At 48.4% G+C, this 21,830-nt stretch overlaps 1 protein-coding gene across 24 annotated transcripts in view; it reads right to left on the bottom strand.

Annotated features, from left to right (window-relative positions):
- Positions 1–3,285: 3,285 nt before the first annotated feature.
- The window catches only part of Tmem229b (transmembrane protein 229B), a 54,388-nt gene continuing 35,843 nt past the window's right edge, over positions 3,286–21,830 (bottom strand). For 17 of the 24 annotated variants that reach the window (XM_048416012.3, XM_085697458.2, XM_085697454.2 and 14 more), the window contains one exon: positions 17,636–21,041. In XM_048416012.3, the coding sequence (XP_048271969.1) occupies positions 20,520–21,023 (504 nt within the window). In that variant the 5' untranslated portion in view covers positions 21,024–21,041 and the 3' untranslated portion in view covers positions 17,636–20,519. Of the gene's footprint in view, positions 8,628–17,635; positions 21,045–21,830 lie in introns of those variants that run through there. The other 7 variants (XM_048416004.3, XM_048416001.3, XM_048416002.3 and 4 more) reach the window with 2 other exon arrangements.

The raw sequence follows: 21,830 nt of genomic DNA, 5'->3' as shown, positions 1-21,830 counted from the left end.
TCCCAACTCAGGTAGCTGAGGCTGGCCTTGAACTAACTATGCGAACTAACTATGCGGCTGAGGAAAGCCTTGAACTTCTGACCCTCATGCTCTCATTTCCCAAGCACCAGGATCACAGGCATGCATCACCATGCCTAGTTTATATGACCCTGGACAAGGGTCATTCATGCTAAACAAGCAGCCCACCGACTTAGCGGCATCCCCACTTACTTTTTATTTAAAATGCTTTTCCTGCTCCACTTCTTGATTATAAATCGTGCTTACAGATGTCGCTTACCTCAAGGGGCTATTTTGAAGATTGGGTCACTTAGTTTTCACAAGGCTTTGAGATGGTCATTTGCCCAACATCACGTAGACAAAACGAGGCAGATCTAGAATTTGAACTTGGATCCAAATTGAGGATTCCCCTGGCCCCACCCCTACCCTCACCCCCTGCCCCAGCCCCCACCCTCTGCCCCTTACCAAGCTGCTTCTTAGCCCACAGATGAGCCTTTTCTATTACCATCTCAGTAAGGCTTCCTTAGTCCAACTCTTGTATGCTAGACGTGCAAGAAACTTCAGTCTCATACAAGGGGAAACTAAGGCACAGTGCAGCAGGCATAGTGACATATTACCTCCAGAAAAGAGTGTCAGCGGCTAAAGCCTCTGGCAGATGTCCTTTAAGTGGGGAGTTGGTGGTGACTGAACAGTGGCTTGAGAGCCCTCGGCTTTGCTCCCTACAACCACCCTGCAGGGGATTTGCTTGGTGCTGCAGCCTTGGGTCAAGGAGAGTGGGTTGCCTGGTCATTTGTCCCACTGCATGGGAGGAGGCAAGCCTGCCTATAGTCCCAGCACCCAAGAGGCCAAGATGAAAGATCACTTGAGCCTGGCTTGAACAATATAATGAGACCTGTCTCAAAGCAAGCAAGCAAGCAAACAAACAAGCAAACATCAACAACAACAAAAAGAAAAAATAAGTAAAGACAAAAGTAAAACTTTACAATTTTCTCATTGTTTTCTGGTACTTTCTGAACCTGTCAGCCCTTTGTAAGTGAAGCCCAGAGAGATGCCGCCCGAGAGAAGGACGGGCAGAACCAGCAAGAGCATCCCGCCCATCTGGACGCCTGCATCAGCTCACTCAGGTACTCGAGATGCTGACTGGCCGAGTTCTTGAATGGCCTTCGCTTAGACTGTCTGTCTCCGTCCTCCCCACAAGGACATAGAAATAAATTTTCACTGCACATATTTCCCCCAAAGTTGCTGAAGCTCTGAGTGGCTCTGTTCCTGGGCCAGGTCAAGGAGGTGTCCCAGTCTTTGTCATGGAAGAGCACAGGTTCAGAGCTGTGGCCCGAGAGCCAGCTGCTGACTCAGTAGAGTGCATGGAACAAGACCATCTGCTGGGCTGTTCTGGGCTTCCCAAGCTGCAAATGGAGGGGCAGTTGGAGGTGACCTGAATCGCCAACTGTGAGCATCCGGAAGACACAGGAAGGAGCAGAGCGGCCATAACTACGGATCTTGGTTCGGCAGTTTATCAGTTGTGGCTATCTCATCAGCGAAATGCCGGGGCAAGCGCGCGTGGGTGGGTGGGTGGGTGGGCTCCCCCTTAGGAGCGCTGTTAAAAAGGTGCCCAAATGGGGAGCGGTGGCACAGGACTGTCGTCCCAGTTACTTGGGATGTTGAAGAAGGGTTGAAAGCTCAGTGTCTGCCTATGCTTCAGAAGACCAAGTCAAGGCTGGGTCAAGGAACTTCATGAAAACTCCGGCAACTCTTGCCTAACACCCCGCCCCCATTTCCCTGTATATACAGTACCATTGGCAGGGCAAAGGCCGACCGGAGGGCAGCACCAGCTGGAGTAAGATCCTGGACACTGCTAGGGTTCAAAGCTTTGTTCTTGCTATGTCACTTACAGTTGCATTTCCCAGGGAACGTGGGAAAGGGGTGTATGCGTTATCCTCTGAGCTTCCCATCTTCAAAATAGACATGATAATAGTCAAATGCTCTTTGAGTTAGTGTGGAAAATTGGATGGCTTCATACTTGGCAAAGCACTTAGAGCAATACTTGCATAGAGAGCGAGAGCCGTGGATGGAGACACCCCTGATATTCTCTGCACCCTTGTGGACCTGTTGAGATTCTTCCCCAGTGTTCGGTAAACATGCCCTCCTTGAAAACATCATCCTCCCTTCCTTCTAAGACTGGCGCCGTCAATACTTCCCTCCTTCATGTGGCCCTAAGTGCATGGCATCCCTTGATCTCTCTCCATTTTCCAACTTTCTGACCCCTCCCTCTTCCATCAAAGCCCGCAGGGCCCCTCTGTGCACACTCCTCTGTGCACACTCCTGCGTGCAGCAGTGTGCAGCCCAGACTTCCCCAGTGTACAGAACTCCAGACGTCTGTTCCGTGCAATCCGTCTTTTTTTTTTTTTTTTTTTTTTTTTTGCCTACTGCTCTACGCGGATCTACGGTGGACAGTGGAAGCCTGTGTGTCGGTCGGTCGTTCTGCAGGCCGGCGGGGGGACGCTGACAGATGGTACGGAACTACCGTGAATCGAACTCCCATCCTTGGACGAAGCGGTCGGGTGCTCTACCCCCTGAGCCGTCTCTACGGCTGTTCGTGCAATCTGTCTTTACCCAGACACCGCATCAGGCAGTGGGATGCAGGATGCACAGCCATGGTCTCTGCCTTAGCGGTGCTCTCAAACGGGGTGGGGGGTGGGGGTAGGTGTGAGAAAATGGGTCCTTAAACAGTACTGATATGAAAGTAAGGGGCACAGATCAGGAGCAATACAGTACTTTCCTGGTGTGTGCAAGACCCTAGTTTTGCACAGTTGGGGGAAGCCTCCTGGGGGTGACAGAGAAGGAGCTGGGAACAGTGTCTCAGAGGAGATGATGTCTCCAAGGCTGGTCCTTGTGTCGTTGCTATAGCCACGCCATGGGTTTGTTATAGACCCTATGGGGTCCCAGCCTGTCTGCTCTACCTCACCTTTCCCATACCCCACTACCCCTCAGCTTCTACCTTTTCCTGTGCCTGCCATGTGCTTTCCCGTAACTCTGGCTCATGGTTCACAGCCCACCTCACTTTGAACTTGATACAACTGTGGTTTCCTCCTACTAGCCTTGATCACAGACCCCCATTGCCAATGCTCCCAGAACCATGAAGCCTCATTTTGTAGTTCTGAGAGGTCATCTAATTCTTTTTCTTTCTTCTTCTTCTTTTTCTCTCCTGTTTTTTTGTTTTTTTTTTGTTTTTTTTTTGTTTTTTTTTTTTTTTTTTTTTTTTTTTTTGAGGCAGGGTTTCTCTGTGTAATCCTAGCTGTCACGGAACTCACTCAGTAGACCAGGCTGGCTTTGAACTCAGAGAGCTGCCTGCCTCTGTTTCCTGTGTTCCGCAAACTTATCTAATTCTTGTCTCTCCTATAGTTCAAAAGTAGGGTTGAAGGAATAACTGAATGAGAGAGTAAGAAATTGATGAGGCAGGACTCTGTTTGTTAATCCTGAAAAGCTATGGAAATTACTGTTTCCTTTAAATAACATGAATAATAATCACTTATTTGTAATAATTATTTATAATAACTATCATTTATCAGCTCTCATAATACTGCTGACGGGTCCATTTTTTTTTCATCCAGCAAATGTTTGTTCAGCCCTGGCTTTGGGTGAGGCACAGTTCCCAGTACTGGAATGAGAAAGCAATGCAGGCATGATTCTTGCCTGCTTATGTTTGGCTGGGCCCTGGGCACACTCACTGCCGAGGGGCTGACAAAATGGCTTAGTGGGTGCTGTACAAACCTCGGGACCAGAATTTGAACTCCCAGCATCCATGTAAAACCTGTGTACGGCAGCACGTGTCTGTAATCCTGGTACTGAGGCAGGAGAATCCTCGGTCTTTCTGGCAGCCTGGTCAATCAGTGAGCTCCAGATCTAGGTAGAGATAGTGTCTCAAAAATTAAGGTGGAGGAGCAGGAGAGGTCTCAGTCGTTAAGAACATCTGCTGCTCTTGCAAGGGCTCAGGTCTAACTCTCAGCATCCCCCCGTGTATTACAATCTTCTGTAACTACAGTGCCAGTGTATCCAATGCCCTCTTCTGACCTCTGAGGGAGAGGTCACACACGTAGTGTACAGACATACATGTGGGCAGGTACTCATATGATAAAATTAAACAACAACAATGAAGTGAAAAGTAATAGTGGAAGACCCCGCCACTGACCTAGAGCCTTCACACAAACATGCACAGGCCTGCACACCTGAACACACATGTATATACACACATATACATACCACACATACAACTTAAAGCAACAACTCCAATAAAAACCCAACTCTTTCTCGAGCCCAGATCGAGGAGTCCATTGTGATTCCCAAACGCCCAGAAGAACCAGAGCGGCTGGCTAAAGACAACAGGACATTGAAGACGCTGTCAGGCCCGAGGTCTGAGAACGGCCACGGTCTGGTATTTAGTATCCCTGAGTGATCAGAATGTTGTCAGCTGGGGCCTGCTGTTCCTTGCCTTGGCAGCCAGGAGCGGGAAATGAAGGGCGAGCTGGCTGATCTGCTGTGGCGGCGCCGACTGCAGGATCCGCTGTGGGCGCCGCCTGCAGGTTTGTGAAACCTGAGGACAGCTCTTGCCTGTCCTGGGGTGAACTTCTAGCTTCAGGTTTGTACTCTCCTGAAGGTGACACTTGTCACAGCAGACACAGATGACAGGATGGGGAGCAGACTGTCTGGACAGGAGGGGTCTGTAGGGTAGAGACGGGTGGGAGATGAAGAGCCTTGACCTCAGGTCTAATTAAATGCTCTGGGGATACACTGTCCTTTATGGACTCATCGTAACACGCACTAACTCCCTGGTTCAGTCAATGAACGTTTGTTGAGCTCCTAATACGTGCTAGACCATGCTGTACTGGGTGCTCAGGATACAGCAGCCGATGAGCTGTGGTCCCAGCCTTCTGTAGATCATCTGGGCAATGTTTTGCTCTTTATTCTCTCAATCTGAAGGTGTATGTAAAGTGTAGGGTGTGCATGTGTGTACCTGTGTGTGTGTGTGAATGCAGGTGCACCTGTACCGCAGTTCGAGTGTGAGGTCATAGACAACCTCAGGCGTCAGTCTGCATCCTCCACCTTGTTTGAGAGGCAGTGTCTTATTGTTTGCCACCGTGTACACCAGGCTAGCTGACCTGGTGACTTCCAGAGACTCGTCTGCCCCTCCCCAATCTCCCTGTAGGAGTGTTGGGATTACTGACCTCTACGGCCAGCTTTTCCCTGGGGTTAGATTCGAACTCAGCTCCCCAAGCTTTCTGTACATGTACTTTAACCACTGAGCCATCTCATAGCCTTCTCTCTTCTTCTGTAATTAGTGTATTTATTTATTTTTTAAATTACATGTGCATTTGGTGCTTTGCCTGCATGTATGTCTGTGTGAGAGTATGGGATGCCCTGGAACTGGAGTTACAGACAGCTGTGAGCTACACTGTGGGATGCTAGGACTTGAACCCCGGTCCTCTGGAAAAACAGTCAATGCTCTTAACCACTGAGCCATCTCTCCAGCTCCAGTTCGTTTTTGTTTCTTTGTCTGAGATGAGTCTCACTGTTCCCCAGACTGTCCTTAAACTTACACTTAAACTCCGGGATTACAGGTGCGCACCACCTCACCTGGGTTAAGATGTTGGTCTTTGAAAACATCTGTTAGGATCTCAACTCAGTCTTACTCCGTGTTCAGCAGAATCTTCTGGAAGGTGGGACCTAGTGCAATGTAATACACAGGACACAGGAAATGGCAGGATGTGGATCCTGAGGGAGTAAATTCCTTCTTGGAAGAGTGACTTTACAAACCAAGGACGCTGACACATGCCTGGTGTCATTTCCTCTTCTGTCATTTCTGAGCTTGTGTGGACTCTCCAGCCAGCAGAATTCAGAGCCCAACAATCGTCTTTACGTTGTATGTTTGTCAGCCTCTGGTATTTTGTTATATCAGCACCAGATGGACAAATATACTGTTGTTTCCTTTTAATTAATAAGCAAGAGAGATAGGAGGATTACTGGCATTTTATATTCTTTTTTAAAGTTTTTTTTTAAAGCTATTTCCATACTTGTGAGACTAGTTTGGTGTGTGACTAGCTGCCCGGCTGTATCTGTGAAACGATCACCGGGAGATCTTAATTCCCCTTGTTAATTTTGTTGGTTTAGTTTTCAGTTCACTCCTTCATACTAGGCTGGCCTTAGACTTGCGATGCTTCTCCCAAGTTGCCTGAGCGCCGGATTCACAGGTGTGCCGATACTAATTTTTAGTGGGTTCACCTAACCACAGGAGTATGGCGTCAACGCTTGGTGATGAGAGGAGGCTCCAGAGCACTCCCGAGGGTGCCCTCCCTCTCCGTTGTTTCATTTTTAGTAGTTGCTGGCCGAATGAAGGTCAAGCCCTGGACAGGCAGGAGGACAAACCGGAAGCCTATTTAGAGATCTTGCTTTCATTATGCTCCTCACACCCAGATGCCCACCAGCATGAGCTCGGCTTAAGCAGCCTCATTGGCTGGATGCAGGCACAGCTGTAAGGTCTCCCTGGTTACACATGAGCTCCTTGGGGGGTCACGGACACAGCTTATGCCTCCGGATTGGCAAGCAGCTAAGAGCACACTGTTCCCCACTCAGGCGCTCCATAAAGTCGAATTGATTAGCTGATTGGAAACAACGACTACAGAGTCAAAGTGCCTGGAAAGACAATCTCCCAGGGCTGCAAGCCAGTGCCGGGGCAAGGGGGAGTTCAGAAAACCAGTGATTTCAAATCACTGTGCTTGCTCATTCCCAAGGCGAAATTTAAAACAAAAGACTGAAGCAATTATTTTAGAACAGCACAGAATGGCAAATCCAATAATAGGGGAATAGCTAAGCTAACTGGTTATATATTAAGATTCTGAAAGGGTCTATAATTATTTAAAGGCAAGGATGTTGTCTATTTCAATGCAGAGAAATGCATATCAGATACTAAAGGGGAAAAACCCAAATCTGTAAAGAATGCAGACATACACACACACGCACACACTTAAAAAGACAAGAAGAAAGGTTGGCTTGCAGTAGCTCATTTTCAACTTTTAGATTATTATTGTTTTATTATGAGTATGGATGTCTTGCCTGCTTGTATGTCTGTACACTTCATGCATGCCTGATGTCCATGAAGGCCAGAAGAGGGTGTTGGATCCTCTGGAATTGGAGTTACAGACAGTTATGAGCCGCCATATGGGTGCTGGGAATAGGACCTGGATCTTCCAGAATAGAACTGAGAGCAGCTGGTGCTCTTAACTGCTGAGCCATCTCTTTAGGCTTTACATTTTTTTAAACTGCGTTTTTATTTATTTACTGGAGAATGATGCCGGGGGCATGCCACAGTCCGCATATGGAAGGCAAAGGGTGGGTCAAACTTAGGTTGTCAGGCTCAGTGGTTGGTGCCTTTACCTCCTGAGGCATCTTGCTGGCCAAGTAGCCATGTTTTAAAATGTAAAATTCATAAAGCAAAGAGACTGGCTGTAGTAGAGTCAAGTGTCATGGGAGAAGTCCCTGGTCTTGATGACCCAAGGATCATAGAACCAACAGTCTAGATTATGTGACCTTAACCACTTCCTTCTCCTTCTCAGCTTGTTACATGCATGGTGGGAATTATAGTGCTTGCCCTGCCTGTCCTACTAGGGAAGGATGGATGTAAGGTAATTCCAAATCTTTCTATACCCCATGACATATATTATAGGCATAAAAATAACCGTACCTTTGATGATAGGGTCTAATTCACATATAGCTTGGAAATTACAAAATATTCAAGATATAAGAGACTGTGTGTGGTGGTGCTTGTTTTTCCATCCTAGCACCCAGGAGGCAGAGGCAGAAGGATTTGTATGGGTTTAAGGCCAGCCTGGTCTACACATATTGTCTCAAAGATAAATGATAGATAGATAGATAGATAGATAGATAGATAGATAGATAGATAGATAGATAGATAGATGATAGATAGCCAAGAGAGATACATCACACACACACACACACACACACACACACACACACACACACATGCAGGGGGTGAGGGTGAGTATTTTTCTCTTGATTTGAGACATTGCGTGCCAGGCACTTGACAATCACTGTCTCAGCTAATCTTTCCACTTCTCTGAGAGGTCAGACTATTATTAGCTCTATTTTCAGATGGTGCTTAAACAGGTTATATAACGTGCCCCAATGCATGAGTCAGGGGCCTGGCATTCACATTCAGGTCCAAAGTCTGGCATACCAAATCTTCCTTTGGGCATTCAAGATGTTCTAAGGACATGTGGGGTGTAGATGGCAGTGTCTGAGGAAGGGGGCTGATGGTACATTTTCATGAATATGAAGTAATCTGCTCCTTCCTGGTCCTCCCTTTCTGCCGCCCTTCCTCTCGTCCTCGCTCCTTCTCGACAGCAAAATCAGCTACCATCTCTGGGAATGAAATGCAAGCCAGGACTGGGTCAAGTGCCTCCAGCAGAGTTAGTGGAAAGAAAATAAACGAATAACTGGAAGGGATGGACAGACATGCCACTCAGAAGTTGAGGAGCTGTTTCTTGGGATGTGCAGCAGGCACCGAGAGATGTTTCTGCACACGGTGCCATCTGGTCCTGCTGGTCAGCAAGCGTGAGATCCTGGGGGAACAGATTGAGAGAAAGTCAGCAAAATAACATCCAATGTCATTGTTTTTTTCACATCTAGAGGGATCTAAAGAAAAGGCTGGCCACTTTGGTGTTTAATGGGTCCAGGCAGGCTCCTGCTTCCTGCCTTGATAGCAGCTCACACCATCATAGCAGCTCCCAATGGGAAAGAAAGGCAGGAGGTGCTGGGGACTAGCTGACCTTGACTGCCTCTGTCTACAGAGCTCCTGTGTATCTCACTGCAGAAAAAGACAGCAGCTAAAGCGAATTAATCCCAAATGGATCCATCTGTATTGTGCGGCATATGTAAACTTTGAAAGGTGTTGGGAGCTGTGAACCTCCCAGATCCTGAATTCCTGGTAAACAACTTGTAATACTTGCAGTTGCTCTGAGCACGAGACCCTCAGGAGTTCCTGATGGCAGGGGAGTGGTTTCTGGTGGGTTTGGCTGGGGCGTGGCTATCAGTTAAGGATCTCTATATAAGTGGTTCTGGTACACAATAAAAGGGGCACTCTTGGGGCCTTCCTGTTTCAAGGATGACCTTTGTCTCTGTGTCTATGAGTCTGTGTGTTTAAATCTCCAGCCCCTTGCCCGGTTCACGAACTGCATGGTGGCGCATAGAGCGCAGATGGGCGTGATGCGCTGCAGAAAGGTCTGGGTGCTTCACAATTAGCGCTTCCTTTAGCTTTCAGCAGTTTGCCCAAAGCTCAGGAGCGAGGGAAGCTATGTCGAGCAATCAAGCCTGGACTGTGATGGGCAGCTCTGCTGGGAGAGTGTGGAGTCATGAAGAGTGGAGAATAAATACATTTGCTAAGTCCTGACCCACTGAGCTAAAAGGTGGGTCAGCCTGACCGTCAGGTATGCATAGGACTTTACAGGACCCATAACTCACCTGCCACTGTTCTCAGCTGTGCCTGGCTTTCTGCTCTCCTCCCTGACCAAACAGAAACGCTGTGGTGACAAACTTCCATATCCTTTCATGGTTGCTAACAGCCATCACAGCTGCCCTCAACAGGAGGTACCAAACTTGTGGGTTTTACCTTTATAAACCCCCTGCTGGGGCTGGAGAGATGACTCAGTGACTAAGACCCTAGTTCAATTCCCAGCACCCACAACTGTCTGTAATTCCAGTTCCAGGAGACCTGACACCCATGTCAAAACATCAATGCACATAAAATAAAAGTAAATTAAAAAAGAAAACAACAACAACAACAACAAAATAACCCCCCCTGTTTGGGGTGCCTCTTTAGACATCTGGTCATAAGAGTGCATGCCCCTGGCTGATTTTGTGTGGCTCAATAAAAACTTAAGAGTCACAAAGAGCTCATCCCAGTCTCCTCCTCTTGGGTTACAAGAGAAGAACAGCTGGGCTACAACAATAGCTCATGAGATAGGAAGAGAGTTTGAGGGCTAAATGGATAAAAGCAGAAGATCAAATGCTCTAAAGGAGGTTTGGAAATGCAGTTCAGTCTCTAGAGCACTTGCCTGGCATGTGTGAAGCACTGGGTTCAGTCCCCAGCCCCACATAAATGGGTAGAGTGGCATAACCCTGGAACCCCAGCAGCGGAGAGATAGAGAAGGAAGATGAGAGCGTAAGGACTTTCTTGGCTACATAGTGTCACCTCATGTCCAGTCTGGGTGACACGGAACTCTGTTGGGGAATATTATTTTAACCAGACAAAGATGTGTTGCTTTTGTTTATGCTACATTTGTTTAATGATGTAAGGATGTGTGTTTAAGTTTTTATTTTTCTTCAGGGGCTGGAGAGATGGCCCAGTGCTTAAGAATACTGGCTGTTCTTCCAGAGGTCCTGAGTTCAGTTCCCAGCACCCACATGGTGGCTCACAACCTTTTGTAATGGGATCTGATGCCTTCTTCTGGTGTGCAGGTGTTCATACAGAGCACTCATACATAAAATATAAGTAAATAAAATTTTAAAAAGGATGTGTGTTTAGTTAAGTAAAGATGTGTTGCATCTGTTTCACCTTGCCTGCCTAAGGCACCCGATTGGTCTAATAAAGAGATGAATGGCTAATAGTTAGGCAGAGAAAGGATAGGTGGGGTTAGCAGGGAAAGAGAATAAATAGGAGGAGAAATCTAGGCACAAAGAGGAAGAGAGAGAGAAGAAGGAGAAGAGAAAGAGCGGCAGATCAGTGGTAAGAAACAAGGCAGCCACCAGGCAGTCAAACATAGAGAAGCAATGAGAGTAAGATACACAAAAGTCGGAAAGGTAACGGGCCTCAAGGCAAAGGTAGATAAAGAGAAACAGGTTAAGTTAAGTTGAAAGAACTAGCCATAAATGAGCCTAAGGTAGGCCAAGCATTCAAAACTAATAAGTTGTGATATGGGAGCTGGTTGGTGACCTGAAAGAAAAAGCCTGTCCCAAAGCCCTGTCTTAAAAAACAAACAAACAAAAAATCAACAACAACAAAAGTCTTCAAAGAGGTGAGGTGTGTGGCAGAGATTTGGACTGTCCACTGAGCAAGCTGTCGTTGCTGTTTGGCGCAGAGAGAAGGGCCATGGTGGCAAGAAAACCAGCTGAAGTAAAATCAGAAGGGAGTTTGCTGGAACCCACAGGGGAACTCCCCAGAGTCCAAGATGAGACAACAACAGAAGCCCACACAAGTCCAAACCCCCAGATAGCAGGAACTAGTGGGCAGCCAGTAGGTTTGAGTTGAGGTACAAATGAAAGAGAACGGTGCTGGTTCCTCTGGTTCAGACCTGAGGAGAGGACCCACTAGGACCACATCCAGCAAGAAGGAGGACATTCTGCCAAGCGATGTGCTGTGACTAAAAAGAAATGTTTCCACTAAGGTGTTTTGTTTTGTCCGTTTGAGTGTTAAAAATCTCACGTCTTGAGACCCCTTAGCCTCAGGTGCACTAGCAGAGCCGGCCATTCTGTAACCAACAAGGTTACAGAATTTTCACTAGAGTGAAAATTCCCCCAAAGACTTTACCCCCACGTTTCTTTATAACATGGATGTGTAACTTTGCAGTTCAAGATACTTGCTAGGCTGACTGGAACCCAATACCTCTCTCGCTGCATGAACATTCGCTGTGGTTACTTCTCACACTCAACCTGGGGGTGGGAGGGTCATATGTATTCTCAAGAAAATGAACCCAGTCTATGAATGGTGTAGTCAGAGGAGCACTGTCTCAGGGTCTTGTCAAATGCTGTCTTAGTCAGTGTTCTATTGCTGTGAAGACATGCCATGACCAAGGCTACTCTAACAAAAGAAACATTTAATGAGGGGTTTGCTTACAGTTTTAGAAGTGTAGTCCATTATTAACATGGCAGAGGGCGTGGTTGAAGATATCACAGGCACAGTCCTGGAAAAGTAGTTGAAGCTACATTCTGATCCGCGTGTAGAATGAGCGAGCCTAGGCCTGGCATAGGATTTTGAACCTCAGAAGCCACTCCACTGACACACTTCCTCCAACAAGGCCACACCTATTCCAATAAAACCACACCCACTCCAACAAGGCCATACCTCTTAGTCCTTCTAATCCATTCAAATAGAGACACTCCTTCATGACTAAGCATTCAAATATATGAGTCTGTGGGGCCATCCATTCACATGTATATGTATATACACATATATTGATTTTTATTGAGCTCTACATTTTTCTCTGCTCCCCTCACTGCTTCTCCCCTCCCTCTCAATGGTCTCCCAAGGTCCCCATACTCCCAATTTACTCAGGAGATTTTGTCTTTTTCTACTTCTCATGTAGATTAGATCTATGTATTTCTCTCTTAGGGTCCTCATTGTTGTCTAGGTTCTCTGGGATTGTGGTTTGTAGGCTGGTTTTCTTTGCTTTATGCTTAAAAACCACTAATGAGTGAGTACATGTGATATTTGTCTTTCTAGGTCTGGGTTACCTCACTTAAAATGATGTTTTCTAGCTCCATCCATTTGCCTGCAAAATTCAAGATGTCGTTATTTTTTTCTGCTATGTAGTACTCCATTGTGTAAATGTACCACATTTTCCTTATTCATTCCTTGGTTGAGGGGCATTTAGGTTGTTTCCAGGTTCTGGCTATGACAAACAAAACTGCTATGAACATAGTTGAGCACATGTCTTTGTGGCACGCTTGAGCATCCTTTGTGTATATACCCAAAAGTGGTATTACTGGGTCTTAAGGAAGGTTGTTTCCTAATTTTCTGAGAAATCGCCACACTGACATCCAAAGGGGCTGTACCAGCTTGCATTCCCACTAGCAATGCAGGAGTGTTCCTTCCTTTTATCCTACAACCTCTTCAGCATAAATTGTCATCAGTGTTTTTGATCTTGGCCATTCTTACAAGTGTAAGATGGAAACTCAGAGTTATTTTGATTTACATTTCTCTGATGACTAAGACACTCCTTAGTTGAGACTAAGACACTCCTCTGTTGAGAGTTCTGTTTAGGTCTGTACTCCATTTTTTTTTTTACTGGATTATTTGTTCTTTTGATGACCAATTTATTGAGTTCTTTGTATATTTTGGAGCTCAGACCTCTGTCTGATGTGGGGTTGGAGAAGATCTTTTCTCTGGGGCCATTCTTATGTAAATCACCACAAATGCCTTGATGGTAAGTGGCAGAAACAAGTTAGAACTACAGTCTGCCTGGCTTAGCACATGTGCTATCTGCCACTCCTGCCCTTCTGTTGGGTGTCCTAACACTGCTAAGAGCCCGGTACTTTACAGGAGGGATGGGATCTGAGCACTTAGATGAATGACTTCAGGGTGACCTCAGTGACTGTTGTATAAAGGCTCAGGTGGAGCAGATATGTTTGAAAATTCACAGCCCCTCAGAACCCACAGGTGCTGTCTCTCCCAGAGCAGGGGTGCTCACATAGCTGGGAGAGAAAGGGTTGCTGAAGCCTGGAAGGTATACCTTTCAGGCCTGCTGACCTCAACCCATGACCCAGTCTCTGAGAGGGCAGGGAGGTACTCAGGGTACAAAGATTCTAAGATCTCCCCGTAACCTGCTCTTACTTGGTCCCACTCCTTCGGAAGGATTCTCTGTAAGCACCTGGGCAAGGCCCTGCTTCTTTTTCCTGAACTCTGATATGTTTTAGATGCGTCTCCCTCATAGGTCTGTGTAGTAAAGATCTGCAGTCAGCGGCAGTATTGGGAGAAGATGAACCTTTGATAGGTGGGACCTAGTTAGTTACTGGGGTGTACTTGTGAAGGGGGTCTTGAGGTCCTGACCCCTTTTCTCCTTTGTACCTGGCCATGGGGACAACAGGCCTCATCTGGCGAGCACCTTTGCATGATGGTCTATGCTGTCTTAGGTGTAAAGCAGGGAGTCAGTTGGTAATGGATTGAACTCTTCAAAATGGTGAGCTAAAATAAAACCTTATCTTCACCATATGGTGGATACTTATAAACCAGAAAACTTCCTGTTCAGAGGTGTGATTACAGCAGAGGCAAAGGCTATATCCTCAGTGTGTTTTCTTCTGTATGCTATTGGACTCTAAAATGTCTTTTTTAACCCCAACCAATATCAAGATAACACACTGCCAGAATGAACCAATGGGTGAAACAATAGAGTGGGACTTTGGCCAGGCATGAAAGTTCCAAGAGGATGCTGGTAAGGCTCAGGGACCAGTGAGTCTGTCAGTTGTTCCATGATGGTGGGCACAGACAATGACTGGGACAGTTGTTTGAACAGAATTCCTAGTCTTGGGTCCCCAGAAGAGCGTATGATACTCTGGAACACAAATATCATTTATCAGTTGATAAGTTGGTGGCTCATTCTTGTAATACCAGTGTTAGGGATGCTGAGGCAGGAGGATCACTGTAAGTTTTAGGCTACTTAGTGAGTTCCAGCATAACCTTGGTTACAGCATTAGACTGTGTTCGAAGAAAATAAAATGAAAAGAAAAGCCATTCATCAAGAGCCCCCTGAAGCACTCACTGTGTTCTGGCCTCGCTCTCCATACTCCGCTGAGATTGGACAGGCATAGAAAACATTTGTGTTTTCGGTACAGTGAGAAGCCAACACATCTCTGAAAGCATGAAAGAATGGCCTTCAGGACAGCCTGTGTTCTTCCTGGGTACCCTTACCTGTCCCTGTAGACAGGCAGGGTCTCTGTCGGCAATTCCCCCAAGGAGAAACAGTCAGTGGTACAATGGCATAACTGAATGAGGTCCCCCATCAACAGCTTCCTCCCGGGTCATCCATCATTGCCACTTGCCTGGTCCCTACTCTTGGAGGTGTCCAATATGGAGTTGAAGAGCTAAAAGGGTGAGTCCTCTGGCCCGAGTTTGCAGCAGGGCCTGGCAGAGGGTTCTTGGCTCGCCATGAAGAGCTGGTAGTATCAGCCCTCTGAGAGTACAGACAACCAGAGGCCCAGCCTTCCCTTCAAGTTGAAAATAGGATCATTGAGAAAAGCCTGGGACAAAAATAAAACTGTGTAGGAGGGACAGAACGGGTGTCAGGGATAAATCTAGCACACCAGAGGCCAAAATGTCACCACCTCCTCCACTAGGAGGGGCCTTTGGCCAGTTGTCTTGTCTTGGCTAAGAGGGCATTCCACACCGCCTACATTATAGCCCCCTGGGGCCCTTAGCCTGCTACTCACAAATATTTCTGTTTAGCTTTGTAAACAGCATTGGCAGGAGATGAACTCAAGGCATCCGGAAAGTCCTCAGTACCAAAGGGCACCTGACTCCTCACAAATCCTCCTTGAAAGATCTGTCAAAGCAAGAGTCCCAAAGTTGGGAGCCTTGCCATGTGCCTGTTGTCAGCCGAGACAGGAGGGCTTAGGCCTAGGAGCTTAGGCCAGTGTGGGCAATATACTGGAATGCTGTCTCAGAAAGAGGGGCTGAGGGCGCTGGAAAGAAATGTGGTGGGTGGTGAATCCAGGCCAGGTGTGGTGGTGCACAGCTTTAATCTCAGCACTTGGAAGAGAGAGGCGGGTGTTTATCTGTGAGCTCTAGGCTAGCCTGGTCTACACGACAAGCTCCCAGAAAGCCAGGGCTATATAGAGAGAGCCCATCTCTAAAAACAAATGAAACAAAAGAATTCAACAACAACAAAAAGGCGGTGAACCCAAGGTTGCCCGGATGTCAGCAGTCCTCCCGTGTAAAACAGGGACATGATGGTGCCCGTCTGAAAGGGGAGAAAATGAGAAGGGGTGTGGGCACTCGGAGCTTGGCGGCAGTGTCACAGGAGCCACTAGGAGCCGCAGCTGCAGATAAATGAGACACAGTTCCTCTGCCTCTGACCAGTGACTCCATCTTCCTCTATCACCTTCCCAAGGAAGGAACTCGTCTCGTCTTTTGGTTCTGCCAGCACAGAAGGCAGACGTGCACACTGCGAGAAAGCTGCTTTGGGAAGGAAACTCCATTCTAGTACTTTCTTCATTCTTGTTAAACATTGGGTTTTTGCAAAGGCTGGGAAGAAAAGAGGTCACCTGGCTAGGGAGCGAGTGGGTTGTTGAGCAGGCGTGAAGCCTGGACTTTGGGCTCCACATAAAAACGTTCTGATGTGGTGCTACACCTCTTGTAGTCCCAGGGCAGGGGAGGCAGAGGCAGCAGGGTTCCTGGGATTTGCTGGCCAGCCCATCTAGTCTACTGCTCAGTGGTTAAGAGTACTTACTGCCTGCTCTTCCAAAGGTCCTGAGTTAATTCCCAGCAAGGACATGGTGGCTCACAACCATCTGTAAGGAAATCTGGTGCCCTCTTGAGGAAGAGACCTGGTCTGTCATCCTCATCAACTTAGACCATGAAACCCAATATGGACAAGTTCAACAGAACCGCCATATACGCGCTGCCCATGGATGTTTCAGTACTGCCAGGGCATACATTTCAATTCATTCATTCATTCATTCATTCATTCATTCATTCCGTATAACCAGTGCGTTCCAGGACAATGAACAACCCTGTCTCAGAGGAGGTAGACAACATCCCCAAGGAGAGACACCTGAGATTGCCCTCTGGCCTCCATATTCCTGCACATACATGTGCACCTGCACCTGCTCATACATACATGGGGGGATAACAGAAAAAAAAAAGGCATTCATTGAGCCGGCTACTTAAGAATAAGTCTTGGGTCCTCTCAGTGCAGGTCTTGCCTTTTTCCTAAGGCTCCATTAAAACTCTCATTGCTTGCCTTTTTCTACAAGATCTTACTCTGAAAGACCAACCCAACAGGTTTGTTTATGCTAACATGTAGATGTTAACTGCTACAGTGCTTTATACGAGCTCAATTTTATAAGGAGATACATTCTCAGAGAAATAAAAAAAACTTTCAAAAGGATGAGTATGTGTATATGGTAAAAACAAAGGGCCTTCCCGGTGACTTCAAAAGCCACACTGCCATGCTCTGTGGCCTTGCTAAGCCTCAGGGGCCAAGCCATTTGGGTTTAGCAGACCAGCCTGAATAACCTTGTTTTGGAGACAGGGTCTCTTTAGGTAGTCCTGGCTGTCCTAGGTCTGAGCAACTTCAAAGCCCTCCATTTCCTTCCTGGAATCAGGAAAGTAGTCAGGGGTATGGTGTGTGTCAGGGGTGAGGCAGAGGTGTTAACCAGAGCCAAGGTACGCGAAGTAGGGAAGGGATGCTTCCTCCAACGGCCCTTCTCAAGGCACATGGCATGGTTAGAGAGAAGTAAGGGGCTGTTTCTTCAAGTATGACAACATTTTCATGTTGTGCAAAAGGGGTCTGGCCCTTTAGCCTTTTTTAGAGTACCTTCAAGCCTTCTCTAATTATGGGACATACTGGGTTATTGCCAGGATGTCTAAGAACTTCTCATCTCATGGACAGGTATAGGCAACTCGTATGCTGCTGTGACTCCATATTTACCTTTGGCCTGGGGCCAAAGAGTTAGGCAGCACTGGGGTGGATTCAGGTTTCTAGAGAGGGTCAGGGCTGGCAGCAGGGCCACACCCTCCTCACCACCAGCCATTCTAGTTCAGGAAGGTGTGATGTAAATAATGTCAACCATGAAGGGCCCACCCTCCATTAGCACCCGGGAAAAGGGCCCCAGAGCGGAACAGATGAATCACCGGCAGTCCAGGAACACAAACACCAGTATATTTTATGTGCACAATTATGAAAAGGAAGAGACAGACAAACAGACATAGCAGGCAATGGGCTCACACAATCAGTTATGTGCCTTTCTCAAGAGCTGTCCAGTTGGAAGACAGTCCTATCCACTTCAAAGGCCCTGTTCCAAAGCTGGGGCCTACAGCTCGTCCAGGTATGGATGGCCTCAGGGTGGGAGGCACTCCGTCGGCCTGATTCAGAGTTCACGATTAGGCCTCCCACCTGCCTCCTGCAGCAACGCTTTGCACAGCCCAGAGCTTCAGAAATAGATTCTCCCGTGAGCTGACCCACTCAGCAGCCTCCTGGGAGATCGGTCCATGAAGAGGGAGGGACCAGGACAAAAGGGACTCACAGACACTCCCTATGTATTATTGCTGTGAATAAGCACAGGCCATTGGGACTCTCTGGCATGAGAAGGCGACAGGGCACTGGGAGCCTAGCGTTCATCCAAAGCAACTCAACCATGCAGGGCCGCATACTCATAATATCTGCACCTCTGAGATGGTTGCTTTGGGCTCGGAACACCAGAGGTTCCAGAAACAGCCAGCGGACTCCCCACTGCTCAGAAGGGCTTGATTACCCAAACCTTTGTGCCCCCCCCCAAGCACTAAGGGGTTGGAGCCCTGAAGACAGGCAATAAAGCAAGAGTTGAAGTCTGGGCTACACATGGTGAGATCTGAGCCTGCAGGCCTGTGAGTAGCTTACCCTGGCTGGGGGACTGTGTGCCTACGAGGGACCATAGGAGAACGGGGGACCCGCATAAGCAGACCACGATGCTGAGTATTGCCAGGCAAGCAGCTTTGCTCCAGGAAACCGTCCTGACATAGGATTAAATCAGAGGATTGCCTGCGAGGCGACATCTGGAGCGCTGAGACCGGGGGCCCCCCAGGAGCTTTCTCTGGTTGAGAATTGGAGTCTTAATGCTGGGACACCTCAGCAAGCCACTGGATTCAGTTGTGAAGGTAGACGTGAGGTGGCCTAGAGAGGCGTTAGGATTCAGGGGTTTGAGATCACATGGAACTGGGGGAAGGGACCTACAAAATAAGGAATTCTCTCCACTTGTGGATGGAAAGCAACCACTCCCTTTGGAGGCCTGAACCCCTGTAACCCACAGACAGGGCCATGGAATCAGAGCTACAGTAAAACCCAAAGCAGCCAGTCCCCGCCCCCGAATGGTGTTTGGTGATGAGATACCTACTCGGGGAAACACTCCATTCTCCCCTGGCCCTGGCCAGAGAAAGCTGTGGGGAAAGATGCCACGGAAGGCTGAGTCTTTCTCCAGCGGCAGGACGTCCCACTGCTGGCCCTGGCCTGGTGCTGTCTGCATGCTTCAGACATGGGTCTCTCTCCCTGTGGTGCTGTCACCTTTTAAATGATCTGTAAGAAAGAAAAGGCCGACTTCTATCTCAGAGTCCCCAGGGCGGCCACGAGGTGACTGTCGTGTGGGATGGACCCTGGGCAGACTGACCTCATCCTTTCCAAGAGTAGAGGATAAAAATCAGGGGACCTGGAATAAGGATTTCACCTGTCCACTGCCTGCAATGGACCCAGCATGGGGGAACGCTAAGACGACTGAGCTGACAATACCCATGAGTGTGGCAGGGTTAATACTGTTTGAGGAACAAGCTCAAAGGGTCATTCCGGCCAGGGCTTTGTGGGAGGAGCAGCCCCGAGAGGTGGTTGCTGAGCTGAGGCTATGGTAGAACTCATCTTTTTTTCCAGGAAGAGGCTTCAAAGAGCCTTCTGCGGTCTGCTACATCTGCCTTGTTCCTCGTTGAGTCTCCAACTGGATCCCTGCTCCTCTGTCTCACAGGAAGCCATATTGACTGGCTTGCAGATAAACCAGAGTGGGCATCTAGAACCTAGAACTCTGCCTCCCTCCACTGTGGATCTATAGAACACTAGATGTACATGGGGAGGATAGTATGCATTTTCAGTAGGACCTCTGCAGGGAGGGGGCACCAGACCACCATCCCTGGGCCAGGGAGACAGGCTGCCTCTGGTCCCCCATCTGAAGGTGGAGGGAAGGTTCCAGGAAGGCAGGTGGGGTCCATTTTAGAGCCGAGCCTCCAGCCACTGCCGTGTTCTCTAGGGAGCTGGGAGAGGGGGAGGATCTGGTGACGACACAGAAGAGGGCTGCCTGCTAGTGGTAAGTGTCTTGAACATAAGAGAAAGGGGAAACACCACCGAACACACGGGATTGAAACCTCCAAAAGCCCAAGGTTGGTGGGAATCCAGCACCACAGGGGCCCCCAGAAGGCCAAGGGAGCAGCGTGGGGCCCTGGGGGAGGGAGAGGGGCCAAAGGGAGTTTCCCCAGCCCTTGCACAAGAGCAATGCCACCAAGCAGCCTACTGGCTGCTGGGTCTCTCTCAGGCTGCAGCTCAGAGGCCCTCGGGGAGGTATTGGTTGCAAGCAAGCACCTGAATATTGCCTAATGGGACCAGCCAAAGCCCAGCTGAAGCCAGGGGGCAGGTGGGGTGGTGGCCCCAACAGCAGCCAAGGCCTCTTCAGACCTTGCCTCTCACCTGTGAACCCAGAGTTCATGTCCCTTCGCCAGGACAGGCCTGCTGCTTCCAAAATCATCCATGAAGTCCAATTGTTTATTGCCCAGGCCCTAGCCCCCAGGATGGGTGGAGAGCCATGGACCAGTCCCAGTGTCCTTCTGCTGTCTGAATACCCAACTTCCCAACACCATCCCACTGCCCACCATATGTGGTTGCGTTTGCCCTACTGGGCTAAGGCCCAGTTGGGGGCAGGGCTTGTGCTGAACCAAGGGATAACCCCACCAGCTTGGTCTCTGTCCTTGAGTTCCTAGAAGAGACCCTAAGTCTTCACATTAGTCTTCTCACTCAGTCGGTCTTGACGTGGCCATTGGCCAGGGCTGGCGGACTGGCAGGCTCCCCGGGCTCTGCGTCCTTGTCAAAGCGTAGGCGGAGGGTGTTGCGGATAATAAACTGCTCCATAATGAGGGCCCCACAGAACCAGGGCACAGCGTACTCCAGGGTGATGAGACCCATGAAATCAAAGTCGAATTGGGAGTAGTCCCAGGGACAGGCGTTGAACTGGCGCAGAATGAAGCCGGTGGTGAACTCCCACAGGTAGGTCCAGAGCGTGTAGATGAGGCAGCGCACCAACAGAGGACAGCGGCCGCGCAGGCGCAGGTACATGCGCTCCACGATCAGGATGGAGGTGCCATAGATGAAGAGGGCCCACACGCTGGTGACCCCTGGGAACTTCCAGTTAAAATTCACCACGAACTCCCAGGCCGCCGTGAACATCACCTCGCAGAAGTATCCGTGGATGGCGTACAGGTACCAACGGGACAGCGCTGTAAGGGGCTCGGCAGAAGCCATGGTGACAACTTGGGCCTTCTACTGGGGATACAGGGAGACAGATGAGGGGAGCTATTTTGCACGGTTCCCTCCCTCCTGCTCCCCCTCAAATCTGCCTTCACCTTTCTCCATCCTCTTTAGTACCTAACCACAGTCCCAACCTTCTACCCTGTCACCTTGATTCCCTGTTCTCCCTTAGCCAGGCAGCCCGGGAAAAGACAGGAAGAAAGCCTAGCCCATTAGCTTCCTTTGAGAAACTCTACTCAAAGACTACGTGGAAATGTTTACTGAACTCCATAACATTCATGGGTATCTGAAGTCAGTTGAAGAATCAGCTGCCTTGACCCATAGGTCTTTCTCTTTCTCAGCAGGTGCATCGGGACCCTGTTTCTCCTCCTGCTTCTTCCCTAGCTCTCTCTCTCTCTCTCTCTCTCTCTCTCTCTCTCTCTCATAAATACACAACACTAACAACTTTTGAGTCTCTTTCATGTATTTCTCTCTCATATATATGTATATAATATCAATATTATAGCTATATACCAACATTTTTCTAGTTTTAAGTATATGAATCAAGAGCATTAAGAACATTCATAATTCAATAATCATTACTGCCATGGCTTCCAGAACCCTTCTAACATCCCGAACAGAAATCTCTGCACCAGGCCTGGGATGTTGCCCAGTTGGTAGAGCTTGCCGAACACCATGCAAACTGGGTGTGGTGGTATATGCTTGTAATTCCAAAGAGGTAGAGGTAGGAGAATTAGGTCATCTTCAGCTACAGAGCAAATTCAAGGGCCAGCCTGAGCTACATTGAGCCTTGTCTCAGAA

Source organism: Myodes glareolus, chromosome 11 (genome assembly GCF_982192425.1).
Source record: "Myodes glareolus chromosome 11, mMyoGla1.1, whole genome shotgun sequence".
NCBI lineage: Eukaryota > Metazoa > Chordata > Mammalia > Rodentia > Cricetidae > Myodes > Myodes glareolus.
Note: the sequence above shows the minus strand (reverse complement) of the source record. Positions and strands in the feature narration are given on the sequence as shown.